This window comes from Lepisma saccharinum, chromosome 9 (assembly GCF_977018435.1).
Source record: "Lepisma saccharinum chromosome 9, izLepSacc3.1, whole genome shotgun sequence".
NCBI lineage: Eukaryota > Metazoa > Arthropoda > Insecta > Zygentoma > Lepismatidae > Lepisma > Lepisma saccharinum.
Genome location: NC_139237.1, coordinates 83283416 through 83304224, shown reverse-complemented (window position 1 = coordinate 83304224; position 20809 = coordinate 83283416). Strand labels below are relative to the sequence as shown.

The 20809-nt window shown below is 39.2% G+C and overlaps 1 protein-coding gene across 1 annotated transcript in view; it reads right to left on the bottom strand.

Moving 5' to 3' along the window:
* LOC145992195 (spliceosome associated factor 3, U4/U6 recycling protein-like) overlaps positions 1-14731 on the bottom strand; it is a 51431-nt gene extending 36700 nt beyond the window's left edge. The window contains exons 1-3 of the mRNA XM_083128518.1: positions 14508-14731; positions 5154-5280; positions 1235-1339 (exon numbers count right to left, since the gene is read on the bottom strand). Of these exons, the coding sequence (XP_082984644.1) occupies positions 1235-1339; positions 5154-5280; positions 14508-14660 (385 nt within the window). The 5' untranslated portion in view covers positions 14661-14731. The remainder of the gene's footprint in view (positions 1-1234; positions 1340-5153; positions 5281-14507) is intronic.
* Positions 14732-20809: the final 6078 nt, after the last annotated feature.

Genomic DNA, 20809 nt, shown 5'->3' with positions numbered 1-20809 from the left:
ACATGACTGAAAACTGTGTGAAGGGCTTCCAACAAAACTGTTGTGATCAGCACCACACCCTGGCCATCTTTACCCCCCAAAGTTTCCTCCAGGTAAAGTAAAGTGTTCCCTGTACTTTGCACCACGCCATGAAGGTGTATAGGAGATGAAGAATTAGGGCCGCACGCTTTCTTGATCAGAGCCAAAGGTGGGGTGCAATCAGCACCACGTCCCTGGCCACCTTAATCCCCCCAGTTTCCTCCAGGTACCCATTTTATATGACACTGGGTGGGCACCAGAGCCACTTGAACAGGTGGAAAGTATCCTGGTTCTCCACCACCGGAGATCGAACCTGGGTCTCTCGCATGGTAGTCAGACGTCCTAACAACTGAGCTACCGTGGCTACTTCATTAGTAGAACCCAGATTTCTAGGCTCTAAAAACTGCTTAAATAGGCATGCAAATAGGCAGCAAAATTTGGAAAATAAGCACTAATAATTAAGAAGGAATACACTAGGCATTTCCTTTCAATGTTTCAATGACAACGTATAAATAACATTCTCTCCCTATCTCTCCTGTGTGCCCGTCACTTAAAACAGTGTGTATTGCCTAGTCTAATACATAAAATTAAGTGTAAATGATCAACTACATGATCATGGAGAACCCTTTTCCAGGTTCAGGGAATGTGATTTTCGGAGTAGTACTACCTGCCCATATACCTGGTAGTCACATTTAAAGTTCTCCTTCTCAAAACCCTCCGCAGTCCATATGAAGCATCGGATTGCAGGGTAACATGGTATAGAGGCTATGGGAAGCGAATGGTGACCAGAAAATTTAGTTAATTACATTAACTTTTTACCACCAGGTGGAAATGTGGTGCAGCAATCTGTTACACAGCGAACATGCTGGGAAATCATCGTTCGACTATTGATCATGTTGTCTTATGCTTCCTATCACTTGCATTAGCGGCACACATATTGGACACTGCTGTACTGACATAAACCCAAAATAAAGTTTTGCATATCCAATTTCTAGTTGTTGTTAATTCAACGCCACATTTCCACCTGGTGGTGAAAATTTGAACTACTTTTTTTCATCAGCATTAGCTTTCCCATTGTCTTCACAACCTCTATACCAAGTTTCATCACAATCAGTTGCATCGAATGGGCTCCAGAGGGTTCCGAGTTCGGAAACTAGAATTTTGCCATAGAGTATTCAGAATCGTAAGCAGAAGACCATGCAATAAGAATACTTACATAAATAATCCTGGACAGCTCTGTCAAACAAAGTAACACATTCTTCCCTTTCCTCTGGGGAGGTTGCTAGTTTTGCTTCATCTTTCAACCAAGACAACCATAATTCTGAAACATAAAAACACAACACTACTTTAGCTTTTAAAAAAAACACACACATTTTTTTATATAAATATGCAATTCTGAGCTACTCCAAGTGTACTCCAACTTTGTGTGTAAGCTTGAATACTGCCAGTCATTTTTTTTTTCATCTCCAGGGTGTCCCTGAAGTTCCTGTACCCCTACTTGCACGTATCCAGTTTTGATCATGTTGAAAATTGTCCAGTATTCGGTTGCTGAGGAATGATTTCATTTTCGTGGTTGGCATCCCTGCTCTGAAGGTCACATGGAATGCTCGCTTAAATTCTTATGTCAGTTGTTGTGGAACGGCTGACGTCAGCATAGTTTCAGTACAGATGTTTTTCGGGTGCATGAACGACAATGCACCTGTTACGAAGAAGGAAATCTTGACAGTTGTATCACATGTTTTGGCAGGGTGTCTACCAAAATAACAAATCCAAAATTCTTAACACCTCATGACTTTCTCTTGACATCCCTATCCTTTTTTCTTGACCATATTTTCCCCCTTTTTCTTAACATTTATTTAATGTTAGCAACCTCTACTTTGGATTTGACTGATTGATTGAATTGTTGTTTTAAGTTCACTTTGTGCACAGAAAGGCTAATCGGGACTGGGCCTACAGTTTAAAGTGGGATCCGAACCATTATGTGCTTCCCCCGGGTATCGAACCCCGTTCCCCTTTATTACAAGACAACAACGCTACCACTGCACCATCGGGAAGGCACCGCCTACTTTGGAAAGCGTACAAGAATGTAATTCTTAACAAAAACTAACCACAATTCAATACAATTTTAGATGTCCAACCATGGGCGTCTGGAAGGGTGGGGGGGGGGCAAGGGAGGGCTGTGGCACCCCCCCCTGAAAAATGAAAGTCAACCAAAAATTATGTATTTCACACATATAATTTCATTTTAGCCACAATAATATGTGTTAATTATTGCATGAACATCATACATTCAAATTTAAGCAATGTTTTTTTAGGGAACAACACTATTGTGTCTTGTTTGCTCCCCTCCTGGAAAAAATACCATCCTTGCCCCTCCCTGGAAAGAATCCTGCGGATGCCCATGTGTCCAACTATTCAATTTTATCAAATCCAAGGACAGGTATATAACAATGAGAATTCACTATACTGTGAAAAATAAAAAAAAAATCTTGATCACAAGTATAATTTCTTGACCTACCTATTAATTTCGTCAGTGGTACACACGCTGTGTAGTCACCAATAAAATCAACACGAATAGCATCTTGAGAGTATGATAGCCAGAAATAATGGTGTGACTTATGAACACACATCATTTTGAAATAAATGTCTGTAAAGCTTTAAGTTTATAAAAATAAATAAATAAAACCTGTTTCCGTTAATAACACATATTTCAACTGACATAAGGACCACCTTGTAGTAACACTCTCCCATATGCACTACATTGGAGGCTAGTAAAGGTTCTGGATGAAGGACTCCATGTAGCCCATAAACTGACTTATTTATAGAAATGTACATATCTATTTCTTTCAAAGCAATGGATTGGAAAGGAAATTAAGTACATGTTTTAGTGATAGCCCCACCCAGTTGGCTACACTTTCTGACACCAGATGTAGTGCAGGTGCAAGGAATTTGCATTCAACCAAGTACTGTAGATGCTGTACCCAAGAATAGAGGTGTGGATTCAACAAATACCTGTCTCCTGCTTTGAACGTACATTTCATTGGTTAGCATGCATCTCGTGATCATACACCACCACACCATACACCTAGGGCTGTGCTGATTTTTCAATATCAATTGAATATTGATATCGAGTATGGAAAAAATTGATACCGACAATACTGACACATCTAAATCTTTAAATTTGAGGTTTCAATTGTAGTGTTATCCAAGGTCTAGTGTTATCTAAGGGAATCAGAGAATCATGTTGTTCTTTGGTGGAAGCAAAAATAGGAGTTCCATAATACAGTGCCATCTGTTGTTCTTAACCTCACTAATCGAGGAACTTTTAGTTAGTTACGCGAGCTTGAATGGTGGTGTCGCATTTCTTACGTTCAAGTCAAGCACAACAGAATGCATGCACAGGTAGGGTTACCAGACTTCCCCATTGATTTTCCCGGACATGTCCTACATTTTAGCCTTATGTCCGGCATCCGGGAGGAATTTGAAAAATATCATAAACGTCCTACATTTTGAGTGTTACATAATATTAATTATGAGAATAGGGAACAGAAGAAAATCATGCAAGTTACAAGTCTATGGACTGCGCTTCCAAACTCAATGGTGAAATTTATTTTGATTCAGTCATTGAACAAAAAGAAGAAAGTTTGTCCTGGTATTAAACAAACGGGGAAAACGGAAGCATTTAATAAACAAAGTTTTGGGACCACTTTCTGATAACGTCACTGTTCAATGCCGGAGCAGAATTTCTTGCCTTAGGGTTCATACTGATGGAACAAGGTGTTGCCCATTGTTATTCAATATAATTTGAATTGTAAAGCAGAGGTATAGAGAACAAAGATATTCAGGGTGTCTGTCAGTCAAGAAAGTCATGGTAGTCAAGAATGTTTGCTATCATAATGACTGATTGGTTGATTTAGTTTATTTTACTTCACTTTTTTCTATCGTTTTGGCTAATCGCGAAGATGAAGATGAATGGTGGTAACATAAGATGGATGAAGGGACAGTCACAAACATATAGGGACAACCGACACAAGCCCCACATAAGATTATACTGGCTGGGAGTCCAGACGCCAAAGCCTCGCTTGTCTGCCAAACACAGTTCAGGATGCATTATTACGAGAAAGCAGATCTAATTCTCTTCTTAAATTCAGCTTCAGTTTTTATCTTAACTGTCCCTGTGGTAGGGGTTTTCATTAAAAAAATATTTATTTTCTTAATTACTAATTTCCAGCTTTACCTAAGTAGGGGTCGAATAAATAAAAGTTAAGAAAAACGGAAAAAAGAGGGTCTAGAAAAGTCCAGAAAAGTCAAGAATTCGGGATGTGTTATTTAGGTAGACACCCTGTTATTAAACTAAAAACTACCCAAGATGAAACTTCACAAACCATTTTAAATTACGGTAATTGCTGAATATTTGTTTGCCATTACAGGTCATAATTCAAATGTTGAGAGAGTACTTTCATTACCATCAGCACAACAGACTCACGAGAGAAATTATTTTTTCATAAAGTCTGTAAAATGTTTGTTTGGTACTGGTCCATAATTTCAAATTGACTGTCCACTCTAACATAAATATAGTTTGACTAAACCTGAGATTTTGATAAAAATTGTCTCGTCTGAGAAGTACCACTTAAATCATGTAGTAAGAGGTGCATTGATTAGTGTGATTGCAAGTTTTCAAATTTTGCATTTAAAAATTCATTACGAATCTATTTTTTAAAACTGAAAAGTGTCTTTTTTCAACTACTTACTAACGTGTTCTATAGAAATATGTATTATTTATTGAGAATGTTTTGTGTCCTACATTTTGGGACAGCATATCCTACAATTCCCTTACAGCGATCTGATAACCCTATGCACAGGTCAACGTTCATTTTAATACCTACAAATTTAAGAATGGTGATACCGACATATCGAATATCAAAAATTGATATTGATATATCGAAATATTACACAGCCCTACATACACCACTCCAGAACATACACCACTAGATGATACCAAATCAACGGAGTAGATGGTTCAGTGTTGCACTTTGTAACCAACTAAATGAGAATGCAGAGAGTGTCAAGAAGTAGCAAACTAGGCAGGGCCAATAGTATTTAATAACAAATAGATAGCGGTATGAAAATAATACCTGGACTCAATGGAAATAACTTGCTCATACGCTCCCTAGCCAGCCGAAGTCTATCTAATTCACCCATTTTCTGCAGCGAAGATATTAATTCCACATGAGGACCGTAATTGTATGGGTTTTCTGTTACCTGAAATCAAAAGTAAAATTTAAAGTTTAGAAATCAACACCTCATAAAAAAACATATGTGATGTCAGCATTTATGTGTTATATGATGATTAGAGGCCAGACGTTTAGGTGTTGGGCACTTCCATCCATGGAGTCTCGCATCTTGTATATCACCATATAGACCCATTCCATTGTACATTATTCCCCTAATTTGTACTTAAAACACCCTTCTGCACCTAAACATGGACTTTGCACCTATTCTGCACTTAAAACATGGTTGCAGCGAGCAAATTAAAGTAAAAGTGGGAGCCCTACGCCCCTGACGACACAATGAATATCATCCTTTTGAGTCTGTCGGTGTAATTGGTAATTTTTGAGTTACAAAGTAAAATGTGCCATCCTTCAATTTTCTAGTGAAATTGCCATATCATACAATTTGCATTGGGCTCAGTGAAGACTTTTGAAATTAATAAACACAACACAAATTTACCTACAGTATAGCTTCTAATAACCGTTTTGTTAATGCACACCCGAGCCCTTCAATTCTTAAGTTGTATTTATCCCAACATATTAGATACAAGTGAAATAGGACGATTTCTTCAAGAAACTTCAGGCAAGGAGAACGACGTAGGCGTAATTAGTGACTTAGATAAAAGTGAAGATGTCATGAGTGAACAAAATAGTATTGAGCATAACATTCTGAAGAAGCAACATGTTCAGAAACAAAACATTTGCTTACAGTGTGTGGATGGTAAATTCTCTTGTATTCTTGAAAAAAACCTTGTCGCCGATATAAAATAATAATACAGAATATTAGAATTGGTGTTTTATATCCACTTTATGCACACATAGGATAATCGGGACTGAACCTATAGTTTAAAGTGGGATCAGAAAAACTGTGTACTGTTCCTCTAAAATTAATAAAATAATCTCGCCCAGCAAAATAAATTAAAACCATTTATAATAAAAAAAATAATTAATAGGAGCGAATTTACAATACCGGAAGTATCTTCAATTGCTTTCAAATTCAGCACTCACTAATTTTGGCCTCCCAATCACGAATCTGCAGTTAAAATTTGGCGGTCACGTCTAGAAATTGCACAATAAGTCGAAAAAAGTGGGTTCCGTGAATGGGGTAAACACCCTTGATTTATGAAGAAAACAACTATTTTTTGCAATGATTACCATTTTGATGTTTATGATGACCCTTAATTTTATCTATGCTTGTCTAAGCTAACTTTACCGTGAATGGTTCGTGGGGCAAACATGTTTTCCACCTTTACGCAAGATGCCATTTTCTCACATGCAAATCAATGCTCCATGCAACAGGTCTCACTTATTGCACAACACTTGAGCAACGTTGTGTTATGACTGTCAGAACACATGGTAGCAAGATTGTTGTGCGGAAAGGAAGACGTCTTCATATCAGAAAACATGGTTTCCATGTTATTGTGTGGAGTATCATAGCGGTAATTGACAAGGTTATTTTGCAATTTCTAGAAGTAACTGCAGATCCGTGTTTAGGAGGCCAAAATTAGTGAGTATGCCGAATTTGAAAGCAATTGGATATACTTCCGGTATTGTAAATTCATACCAAATAATATAATATAAATGTAAAAACATAGTCAAGAAATACAAGATAAATTAAACTTGTAAAAGCAGCTAATTTGCATATGTTGTAAAAAGTACGGGAACGATGTAGTATGAGCACAACATATTTCTTCATATTTACAGAAGAAACTACTTACGGAAATGAGTTTCTGTAGCATTTTGAAAGTTCGTGGAGGTGTTCTCTTTCATCATGGAATCTATTTGACTGGAAATTCATGTGTTTTTCAAGAAAAATATCTCTCCGACGCACAATAGACATTGCTTTTATATGCTTCCTCTACATGTATTGGATGTTGCGTACGTTTGATGACGTAGCTCCCTGTCAGTGTTTCCAACCACGCCATTGTCTTGGTTGATTTAACTATGCTTGCCTAACCTAACCTGACCGGAAATGGTTTGTGGCGCTATCCATTAATGGTTTGTGGGGATCCACAGATAGCCCCACAAACCATTCACGGATAGCCCCACGAACCATATCCAGTGAGGTTAGGTTACGTTAGGTTGGGTTAGGCAAGCATAGTTAAAATTTTAAAAAAACACTACATACCCACTGATTATGCACAACGTGACTCAAGCTGAGGCTGCCATATTGTGTGTTACGCAAGCGAAAAAAGGAAGAACAATAATTAATGTTAATGTGAAAATTTGAAATTATTTTCATGAAAAAAGCAAAATGCAACGTTGAAGAACCTTTCGCAATGCAGAATACGTAAGTACGAATGTTAAAAATCACTCAAGAAACGAGTGAGATGTGTTGTGCCAATACTACACCGATACCAAAAGTACACTTCTGTTCACAAAAAGTGGCACACTTGTTTGAGTTGAAGTCCAGCTTCGTGTCCGGAAGTACGGCCGAAGTAAGTGTTCGGAAAGCAGCAGTGTTGCTTACTATCAATCATTTTAACCCCATGCAGGGCATTTTGTGTCTCTCAGACGCAAAGAAAGGGGATAAGGGATAGATTGCAGCGTAAATATTAATTAACTGGAATTTCCACGTCTACAATCAAAGTAACATAAATGTGAAATATTCCTGAAATTTATTTTAAAAAGAAACTCGTCTTGGACGTTCGTGATGAAGTGGTTATCACAATCCGTTAGAATGCGAGGGCCCCAGGTTCGAATTTGGCCTGAGTCTCTCCATCATCGCGAGTAGCCGATAATGGAAGAAAAGCAACACTAAAAAACAAGAAGAAAAAATGCCATTAGAATAAGCATGATGGAAATAGTGCTGTTGTAATTCCTGAAAATGATGCAAAAGAAAAATATTTCAGAAATAGTGTTATCCTAATCCAGGAGAATGCTTGAAGAATAAAAAAGCTCCTACCTCATACACATGAGGAGGTACCCCCCATCAGTCATCCAGGCTATTAAAAATAAGTCAATGGTTGTCCTCTCATTTAACTTGAACAATAAATGGAATTTTTGTAAAATAAAAATTGTCGGGCTTTACCTTTTTTACACGTGCACATTGGTTTTGTAATGGAGCACAAAAATTGAATTCTGACTCTCGTAAAATTCTTACCGAATGAATGAATGCCTCCGTAGATTCCAGAATAATGACTCTTCATTTGGAAATAAATAGTTTAAAATAATATAATTTATGTGCCATTGGTTAATGAGATTCATCGTCACGTAGCAGAATCCACTATGTTGATGGAAACTAGAGAACAGTTTTCATTTAGGGTTGGAAACATTAACCTTCCACAAAAGCACTTTTTGTGGGTAACAGTACTGTATCGGAAACACATTTCTTCAATTTTACACATGAAACTACGGAACGACTTGAGATGATCAGACACCTCTCCGATTTTCTTCATATTTGGCATACTCACTAATTGAGGCCTCCTAATCACGAATCTGAAGTTAAAATTTGTCGGAAACGTCTAGAAATTGCAAAATAAGCTAAAATAAGGAGTTAGTTTTCAGAATGCAAACTGTCGATTTTCGCGAATTTTTTCAACCAAATATATTTATTCCTGTTCGTACCACGACACTAAATTTTAACTGTTTGCCTAACCTAACCAAACTAACCTAACCACGAGCCAATGTTTCGTGGGGTTAGCATCAAAGGTTTGCAATTTCTAGACGTGACCGACAATTTTTAACTTCAAATTCGTGATTAGGAGGCCTCAATTAGTGCATATGTCAAATATGAAGAAATTCGGAGAGGGGTCCGGTCATCTCAAGTCATACCGAAACTACATATACAACGTTCGTTGAGGTATCTTCTTTCATCTTGGAATATATTTGACCGGGAAATCATGTATTTTTCAAGAGAAATTGCACAATTGCCATTGCTTACATTTGCTTGCCCTAAGACAACAGGATGCTGCGTACGTTTGATGACGTAAGCCCCTGTCTGTCTTCAACCTCCCTCTTTTTTACTATGCTATGCGGAAATGGTTCGTGGGGCTATCGGTCATCTAACATGCATAATGTACAATTCGCACAAGTGAAAAACATGGTAGTAGGTATTTTTCGGTGAAGGAGGTCGGAAACACTGCATACCCACTACAGTAGTCAAGATTTGCCAGCCATATTCTAGGTACTATTATAGTATGGGTGAGACACCTATAAATCATATATTTCGCACTTTTTTTGCATTGCTAACGTACTATTTTGTTCATGGTGGTTGCGGTAAATGCGGTTTAAAATTACTTACGTGAAATTTAGAAGATTTCGTACTTCCGCGTTGCACAATTTAATGGTTCAATCCTATTAATTTCGAAGATCCACTGTCTTCATTCACAAAAGGGTACGGCGTTTGAAGCGGAGATGGTACAAACAATGTAAGGACGCGGTACCATCTCCGCTTCAAACGCCGTACCCTTTTGTGAATGAAGACAGTGGCTCTCTAGCCTTCTTAAACCCGAAGGTTCATGGCTGCAGCAACACAGGCCTTCCATCTGTTCCTATCTTGAGCAAGTTCTATATACTCTTTTACATCCCTACCGATTTCCTTTAGGTCCATCTTAACGTTGTCCCTCCATCTTCGTCTTATCCTTAGTCCAGGGACCTCCCAAAGTAGTCCCCACCCGGAGATCCGAACGGGGGACTATTTTACCTCCGGAATATTTTACCTTGGGAACATCCATGGCCTTATATTTCTGTTTCTTGACATGTCTTTTTACAGTACAGAGTTGTCAGCTCTACGCCTAACCCCCAATATGAATGGAGGAACTACTACACAAGACAAACACAAACATATTAGACAGCACAATTACTACACAAGACGAACGATGGATCTTCGAAATTAATAGGATTGAACCATTAAATTGTGCAACGCGGAAGTACGAAATCTTCTAAATTTCACGTAAGTACTATTTTGGAATGCGGAACATTTCCTAAGGTAAAATAATGCATTTCTAACTAAGATAATGTCTATTTCTTACATTTACGAGTACTTACTGTTACTTGTTATTTCGATTCTGTAACACATTATGGTGGGCGATAGCGTACTGGTTCAGGGCACGATGTGCAAGTGTTTTGTCGATTTATGCAGTGTTGCAACATCGTTCACCGGAAAATACCTACTTTCGTGCCCAGATTTGAAATTATGCTAATGCATCGCAAACCATTGACGTTAGCCCCACAAACCATCGACGTTAGCCCCAAAAACCATTCACGTTAGCCCCAAAAACCATTTTCCCGTAAGGTTAGGTTAGGCAAGCATAGTAAAAAAAAAAAATACTCGACACGTCATGTTGTAGTGAAAATACGGCAAGTTTGAAACACTGACTATGGGGTTATGTCATCTAAACACACAGAGCATTGTGCGGTAACTGTTCCGATTGTTTTATGATTTCTCCTAGCACTAATTATCGTAGAATTTTGGAAATCATTGTCACACGAAATTTGAACCTTCCATAAAGTAATGAGCTACTAAATAACCACTAACTCTCTAGCCTTCTTAAACATGAAGGTTCATGGCTGCAGCAACACAGGCCTTCCATCTTTCCCTATCTTGAGCAAGATCTATATACTCTTTTCCATCCCTACCGATTTCCCTTAGGTCCATCTCAACGTTGTCCCTCCATCTTCGTCTTGGCCTTCCTATAGGTCTCTTACCATCAGGTTTCCCAACAAGAATCCTGTAAGCTCCTCTTTCCTCTCCCATTCATGCCACATGGCCTGCCCACCTAAGTCTTCTTGATTTAATTATTCTAATAATATCTGGACATGAATACAAATTATGTAGTTCTAAATTATGTAACCTTTTCCACTCACCTGTCTCCTCATCCCTTTTAGGTCCAAAGATTTTCCTAAGGATCTTATTTTCAAATACTCTCAATTTATGTTCATCTTTCAATGTAAGGGACCAAGTTTCACATCCATATATTACTACAGGCAAAATTACGGTTTTGTATATTTTAACTTTTAGTTTCTTAGATATTAAACGAGAAGACAAAAGTTTATGAAGAGAGAAGTAACATACATTTCCTGAATTAAGCCTACTTTTTATTTCCTCTTTAATATAATTTTCATTTGTTAATTTTACTCCTAAGTATTTGAATTTGGAAACTAGTTCAAACGAGTTGTTATCAATAATTAGATTTTGATTATTACCTAACATTGGTTTTGGCCTGTAAGTATATATTTAGTTTTCTTTGTTAACTTCCTAACCTATCTCTTTAGCAGTTTTGAAAAATATTTTAGCATTATTCGTAATTGTATTCACATCATCCCCCAGTAAGTCTACATCATCTGCATATGCTAACAACTGAGTCACACCATTTGATTTTAGTCCTTCTTTAGTTTCTCTTACCTTCCTAACAACATATTCTAAGGCAAAATTAAAGAGCAATGGAGATAATGCATCTCCTTGTTTTAACCCATCATGAATTGTAAATTTGTCAGACATATTAATACCCACACGAATTTTACTTTCTGTTTCACTGGTGCATATTTTTATCATACTAACAAGCTTCTTAGGTATTCCAAACTCTACTAATATATTATATAATTTATCTCTTTTGACCGAATCATATGCTTTTTTTAAATCAATTAATAGCTGATGGACATTTTGATTATATTCCCACTTTTTTTCAAGTGTCTGTCTGATGTAAAAAATTTGATCTGTAGTTGATCTGTTACGTTTAAATCCACATTGATAATCACCTATAATTTCATTAGCATATGGGGTTAGTCTTGTTAAAAGAATATTAGACAATATTTTGTATGTTGTTGAGAGTAGAGAAATTATACGGTAATTATTGCAGTTTATTTTATCACCTTTTTTAAACACATGAACAATAATGGATTCTTTCCACTGTTGAGGGATTTCCTCTTTATTCCATATTAAACAAATTAATTTATGTATTTGACATATTAATGAATTTCCACCATATTTAATTAACTCAGCTGGTATTAAATCAATGCCAGGTGCTTTGTTATTCTTTAGCCTTTTAATAGCATCTTTAACATCAGTCAAGTTAGGTTCTGGAACTAAAGGTTCTGCTGTGTGTAATTCATTTACTTCTGATTTATCTCCTACATGGACATTTAAAAGGTCATTAAAGTAGTTCTTCCATCTATTTAGAATATCGCTTGAGTCAGCTGGAAAATCACCGTATTTATCTTTTATCAAGTTTACTTTAGGTTGCCACCCCTTTCTAAACTCATTTACACCTTTATATAAATCTCTGATATTTTTATTTTTGCTGTTTGTTTCAATTTCGTTAATTTTGCTTTTCAAGTATTCTCTCTATTTTACTTCTAAACGTGCGGTTAACTTCTCGCTTTATTCTATTATAATTGCTTAGATTTGTAACATCAGAGTTATTTAACCACCTAAGTCTAGCCTGATTTCTTATTTCCATTGGATTATGAGCACAGTTTGGAATCGAAAAACATGGAAATTACCTTACACACTTCTCATGGACAAGATATTCTCAGTCGACAAGCGACAGTAAATATCGTAGAAGCGTGGGAATGAATGTAGAAGTAAATCGGAACCTTAGTAGAATGCATTTAGGGACTTTATTTTAATGCTAAGGCAACCTAACCTAACCACGGAAGCACATATTGAAATAAACCTTAAGTAATCACTAAAACTCCACAGTATGTGTTAACAGTCGTACATCGAAATCAAACCATGTAAAAATTGTGGTACTAGTTTACTATCCTTCGGACACATTTATTTATTTTTACAGAAGAAACTACTTACCGTAATAAGTTCCTGTAGCATTGTCGAACATCGGGAAAGTGTTTTGTGTGATGTGGGAATGTTTCATAGCTGAAATTCATGTTGTTCGTTGAAAACTAATTCTCCGACGGAGAATAGCTAGCCCCACGAACCATTGGTGCGTGGATAGGTTAGTTCTGTTAGGTTATGAAACATAGTTAAAATTTGGTGTCGTGTTAGTATCAGGAACTAGAAATTGGAAATAATTGCGAACCACTGGCGCTAGCCCCACGAACCATTGGCACGTAGTTAGGTTAGTTCTGTTAGGTTGGGAAACATAGTTCAAATTTCATCAAAAATACGTTGATACACCTTCAGGAATGTTCCGCGAAGCAGATACGTAACTACGAATGTCAAAAATTGACGAAACGAAAAAATTAGAGGTGTCCGAAGGATAGTAAATTTTTACCAAAATTGCATTCATAGCATGATGAAATCGAAATAAAACAAACCGGAACTTGGGCCAAATTTTGTGACAATGATTGGCAAAATTCTACGATAATTAGTCTTCCGGTAACATTCTAGTATAGGGGTGACGGATTTCTTCAAATTTACAGGAGAAAATACTTGCGGAAATCATTTTCTGTAGCATTGTGGAACTAAGTGAATGTAGTTTTGATCCCATTTTAATGTGAATACATGTTGTTTTCTGCGAAAATCTCTGTCAGACACGGTGTTTCTTCTGCTGCCGTCATTTGCTTTCTGCACAAGCACAATGTTCCGTGTGTTAAGATGATGTAACCCCATAGTCAGTGTTTCTAACTCACCGTGCTTTCACTAGAACATGACGTGTCGAGTATTTTTAACTTTTTTTTAAATTAAGCTTGCATAACCTAACCTTACGGAAAATGGTTTTTGGGGTTAACGTGAATGGTTTGTGGGGCTAACGTCAATGGTTTGTGGGACTAACGTCAATGGTTTGTGGGACTAACGTCAATGGTTTGTGGGACTAACGTGAATGGTTTGCGAGGTATTAGCATAATTTCAAATCTGGGCTCGAAAGAAGTTATTTTCCGGTGAACGAGGTTGCAACACTGCATAAATCGACAAAACAATCGCACAACGTGCCCTGAACCAGTACGCTTTCGCCCGCCATAATGTGTTACAGAATCGAAATAACAAGTAACAGTAAGTACTCGTAAATGTAAGAAATAGACATTATCTTAGTTAGAAATGCATTATTTCACCTTAGCAAATCTTCCGCATTCCAAAATAGAAAGTTAGCAATGTAAAAAGTGGAAAATATATGATTTATAGGTGTTACCCCCATACCATAATAGTACCTTCAATTTTAATAAATAATCAACACAATTTGGGGGGAGTACTGTGGGACCATCATTCCTTTCCCTTTGTAAGTAAACGTACTTTATTGCATATGCTGAATTCTTTTTTAAGATTTACTATTATATTCGGTATTAGCTACATTAAATTGTTTAAACTATTTCGTATCGTACCTGTTTCTCAAGCTCCTCCACCAAATTTTCTAATGCATCTTCGTTTCCTGATTGTTCATCTGTTGTAGACGAAGATGAACTATCATTATCCTCTTGGTCACTAGCCATTTCTTCGTCCTTACTGGGTTCAAAATTTTCTTCTTTAGACGCCATTTTTCTCAAACAAACACACGTTTCTAGCTGAATCCAGAGTTCCACAGAAAGGCAAAATCCTACCAGCGCTGTTAACTTCTAGCTAGAGCGCAAACCTGGGTTGCTACAATGATCGGAAGCGTTTAGCGCACGCTACATTCCTTTTTGGTAGTGTCTGCTGCCACATTCATTTTCTGCTAACCTCAAAAGAGACATGCGCGTGGCAGCAGATTCGGTCTTTGTTTTATCGTGATTTCATCATGCTATGTATGCAATTACGTCTGGAACACATACTGTTAAGTTTTAGCGATTACTTACACAAAAATATTTTAAGATTAGGTCCCTTAGCATTCTTCTAATAATAAACCTAAATGCTCTCGTAGTTAGTTTAGGTTCTATTAGCATTAAAATAATATCGCTAAATTATTTTTTTAAAAAAAGTTCTAAATCACCTGTACATTCATTCCCACTAATCATAAACTTGCATTTTTCTGGTCTTCATCTGTTCTTAAGATTTGTAACATCCTCATAGCAGACGTATTACGTGGCAGGAGCAAATTTGACGCTCATTCTTACTGCTGACATGCGCGTGGCAACAAACTCGGCCTAGATCTTTGTTTACATTCAGTGGTAGTACCCTATGCTTCCATACACGGATCTTCTCCCAAGAGTTAAATATAAACATCAAGATAAATGGAAACGGTGGTGTATGGAAAAATTTCAATCCGCGGGCAATACATATAAATGGCTTGCAGAACATTCACAAAACAAACCTTGGTACTCATGGACGTCCGCAGGATTTTTTCCAGGGAGGGGCAAGGAAGGTATTTTTTTCCAGGGGGGGGGGGCAAACGAAGGCAAATTTTCCCCAAAAATAGTGTTGTTCCCTAAAAAACATTGCATTAATTTGAATTTATGGAGTTAATGCAATAATTAACACATATTATTGTGACTAAAATGAAATTTTTGGTGTGAAATACATATTTTTTGATTGACTTTCATTTTCCAGGGGTGACACGGCCCCCCCTTGCCCTCCCTTCCGGACGCCCATGTTGGTACTACTCATGTAATCTTCCAAGATCAGTTATTACTTTTATAATACGTCTACGTACAGGATGGTACAGTGGGATCCATGAGTATTACCGTGCAAATTGTCCATGACTATTTTCATTATTTTTTCTCTTACATCCTTTGTGTTTTTAAGCGATGAATTTTTATGTATGCTGGTGAAGAAGTTGTCAACAGCTTGTTTTGAGTTTTCTTTTAATTCTTGAAGCTGTTATTGGGTCAAATAAAGTGCACGAACATGGTGATTGACAATTTGCAAGGTAATACTCATGGATCCCACTGTACAGGTCATGTTCGCACTAACGATCATTTAGCACGATTACTAAGGTGCGTTGCAAAATGATAAGAACGCTGTGGGAAAGTGTACAAAGTAACGAAAAAAAGAGTACGAACATATAATCAATGGTTATATTATTACAGAAAGAGCACACAAATCGTTCTGAAAAGTAACAGGCATGTGACAACAAGGGCAATATCTACAGTTTAGAAAAAAAGACAAAACAGGCCACTCCGACCGTTGAAAATGATACGAACACTATCGCTTATTAGCCAATAAAGGAACCTTGTCGGTGCACAATACGGAAAACTCTATCACACATGTTATCCACGAGTGTTTGCAACAGAGTAACATCGAGATCGTTCCATGTAGCAACAATAGCATGTCGTAGATCGTGGATGTTGTCATACTGGGTACCATTGGCGTATACATCTCGGCAAAGAATACCCCAAAGGTTCTCCATAGGATTAACGTCTGGAGAATTAGCAGGCCAAGCCATTGCAAAGACGTTCTTCTCCAGAAACCACATTACAGTGGATTCAGCCGTGTGTATTGTGGCGTTGTCTTGTTGGAACACCCATGGGGCATCAGCTATGTGTGCAGCAAAAGGCAATAGGTTGTCCTCCAGTATGGTTTGGTATGCTGGTGCATTCAGACGACCCGTAGGAAATGCTAGGTTGGTGGTGCCATGATATCCGAAGCCACCCCACACCATTAGAGACTGCCCTCCTTGCTGTCGCTTGGAGAAGTTCCGTTCCTCTTGCGTAGATCGTGCCAATAATACCGCCAGCCATCTGGACCGTCTAAATTGAATTTTTTCTCGTCGCTGAAGATGACACGCTGCCATTCCTCCTTCCACGTCACATAAGTCCTGGCCCAGTCGACTCGCCGATCTTTATGTTGTGCAGTGAGTCGCGGCTGTACCTTGGCTTTGCGATAGAGAAGACGATTGCACCGTTTGACAGTCCTGCAGAGCGTGGATTTATGTACACGCATATTCGGATCGCGAGACAACTGTCCAAGTGATGTGTTCCCAGCTGCCAACTTCCTCACAACAGAACGTTCCTTCCCGGCGCTTTCTTTATACCATATTGTTCCCTTAATCGCTGATAATTGTTCACCACACACGCACTCCGCCCAAGCCGACGTGCGATCATATTCGCAGCCACTCCCTCTTCTTTATAAGCCAATATCTGGCCTTTTTCACGTTCTGACAACGCTTTTCCACGGCCCATTCTACTACACTTGTCTGCACGACTTCATCGCCACCTTTCCTGGGCAAATCACTGTTATCAACTGTTTGCCGTTGGTGCGTACTGAGACGTGTTCATTCGCTGCCTCTGGTGTCACGGGAAAGACGTTACCTGGCTCCGTTCTTATCATTTTGCAACACTCGGCCGACCTCATGTGCCATGTTTTCGTACTTGCTCGTACATATACCCGTCTGCGCGAACAGTAATTGCTTTCGTATAATACACACGTCTATCTGTGTCCGTGGCCATTGTTTTTATTTTCCGTTTGCTTTTTGTTTTCCCCATTTCGCTATCTGCGGTACCGTTCTTATCATTTTGCAACGCACTTTATTACAACAAAACAAGCATGCACATGTGGAGAAAAAAACCAAGATGCCACACATCTCCTTCTAATTACAATGTCCTAATTTCGACAGAGAACGAGATAAATTATATAATGGTTTGCGTCGCCATGGCGTTCCATTCCCTACATCTCTAATTGCCCTGCTCACGGATCCTATTTCTCCCAGTATATGACATATGACTTCTTTATTTATATTCAAGAAGATGTAATTTGACGATCTAACTAACAATATATATATATATATATATATATATATACAGGGTGTTTCTAAAGGTCGTTTACAACGCTTGGGAGGTGATTCCTCTCACGAAAACAAGCCAAAAGTGTGAGTTCCATTTTTACGACTGAGGCTTCGTTTCCGAGATAGGAGCCTCGCAAAAGGTGACAAAGTGAACGTCACACCTAACTGGGACGAATACTATCACAGATAGAGAGGCGGTTCCAAGGAATCATAAAGGAATCGTATGTGCTCAGTCCGGAACTCACTATGAGATGTTCACTGCACGCATGCGCAATGGAGTCCTCAAAGGAATTGGGGATTTCCAGCAAGAACAATGCATGGAAAGGGCATGTAACGCAGCAAGAGGGACCGTGACAATGAGAAATGCGTTAAAGACAACACATCCCTACCTCAAACATCAAAACATGGGCACGGAACACAAAATCCGAAAAGTTGAGCACGGTTGCATACCCCAGTCACACGCGAGGAATAAACGGATCATGTCATGTGGCACACGAGAGACACATTACTCCACCAGGAGGAGGGAAAGAAAAACACATTATCAGATGATGGAGACAACGTGTATTTTTAGACGCGACAACTACGTAATATCCCTTCCCCCCCCACACACAACAAGCAACAAATGCTACAATGTCTTACGCACAGACAGTGCGTGTCACTGTACACCAACTGAAGATGTCACTTTCACCACACAAAGGGGGTGGGGAGCAATACCAAGAGTGTTCGCACGCGATCACTGTGACGTAAAAGAGACCAGTTTTGGAAGCGCTGCGCAGGCAAATCTGGCTCTCGTAGTCTACGTTTGACCTTCATGGTTCAAGTACCCGCGAGAGGAGCTCGAAGGGTTGGTTATCTCCGGCAGTCGTCCCAGTCGTGTTGCAAGTTCTGGGATATGATCAGCAGTTCGCTGTAGGTTGTCATACGCATTGAAGAGTACTAGTATGTTGTATTGAAAGAAGTAGACGTGGTGGAGTGGGCAAGTCAAGTATCGCAACAATTGGTTTGTGTTGTTCGTACGGTGATACGCCAATTTGTGCAGTGTGCCAGTGTTAAACACGAACGATACTTTGCAGTTCCAGCTCCTTATTATACAGATGGCTGCGTACACTACCCAGCAGCTAGCAGACATACATCTCATGTATGGGGAGGCACTTGTTAACAGCCGTGAGGCAAGGCGTCTTTATGGAGAACGCTTTCCACATAGACGTTTGCCGTCTCACGCCTTCTTTCAGGTAGTGGACAGTCGACTGCGTGAAACAGCGTAAGTGTTACCACCGCGGCAAGATGTTGGAAGACCCCGAAGCGTACGCACACATCAGTTTGCAGAAGATGTGTTAACAGCGGTCGCAGAACATCCTGGCACCAGTACGCGCGTGCTCGCTTGGACACGAAACACGTCTCATGTGAATGTTTGGCGAGTGTTGTCAGAGGAAGGAATGCACTCTTTTAAATTGCAGAAAGTACAAGAACTGTTACCTCGTGACTTTCGCCCTCGTATGGAGTTTTGCCAATGGTTGTTGCATCAGTTGGACATAAACCCTCACTACGGGGCAAAGGTATTGTGGACAGATGAAGCCATTTTCACCAGGATGGATGTCTTCAATAGTAGAAACAGTCATGTCTGAGACTTTCACAACCCACATGCACTTTTTGTGGCCCATCACCAGCACAGGTTTTCAGTGAATGTGTGGTGCGCGATAGTACATGATCATTTAATTGGACCATACATTCTCCCTGTTCGCCTGAATGGTCGCACGTATCATGCATTTCTTAGTGAGGTTCTGCCTGAACTGTTGGAGACCGTACCTTTGGCACTGCGGCAAGAAATGTGGTACCAACACGATGGGGCACCAGCTCATTTCGATCGTAATGTACGACATTTACTGCATGACGTGTATCGTAATAGGTTCATTAGTAGGGATGAGCTAGTGCCTTGGCCACCGAGGTCACCAGATCTCAACCCTCTCAATTTTTTCTTCTGGGGAGAAATGAAAACCCTCGTATACGACGCACCTGTCACATCAGCTGAGGACCTCGTTGCTCGCACCAACGTCGCCGCCGCGACGGTATCAGATACACCTGGCTAGTTTGCTCGTACTCGACAATCCTTGATTCGTCGCTGTCATCTCTGCGTAGAAGTGAACGGCAGACATTTTGAAAACCGTCTGTGATTATCGCCCTCGGCAAATCCCAGTGAGAACACTCTTGGTATTGCTCCCCACCCCCTTTGTGTGGTGAAAGTGACATCTTCAGTTGGTGTACAGTGACACGCACTGTCTGTGCGTAAGACATTGTAGCATTTGTTGCTTGTTGTGTGTGTGGGGGGAAGGGATATTACGTAGTTGTCGCGTCTAAAAATACACGTTGTCTCCATCATCTGATAATGTGTTTCTCTTTCCCTCCTCCTGGTGGAGTAAAGTGTCTCTCGTATGCCACATGACATGATCCGTTTATTCCTCGCGTGTGACTGGGGTATGCAACCGTGCTCAACTTTTCGGATTTTGTGTTCCGTGCTCATGTTTTGTTGTTTGAGGTCGGGATGTGTTGACTTCAACGCATTTCTCATTGTCACGGTCCCTCTTGCTGCGTTACATGCCCTTTCCATGCATTGTTCTTGCTGGAAATCCCCAATTCCTTTGAGGACTCCATTGCGCATGCGTGCAGTGAACTTCTCATAGTGAGTTCCGGACTGAGCACATACGATTCCTTTATGATTCCCTTGGAACCGCCTCTCTATCTGTGATAGTATTCGTCCCAGTTAGGTGTGACGTTCACTTTGTCACCTTTTGCGAGGCTCCTATCTCGGAAACGAAGCCTCAGTCGTAAAAATGGAACCCACACTTTTGGCTTGTTTTCGTGAGAGGAATCACCTCCCAAGCGTTGTAAACGACCTTTAGAAACACCCTGTATATATATATATATATATATATATATATATATGTGTGTGTGTGTGTGTGTGTGTGTGTGTGTGTGTGTGTGTGTGTGTGT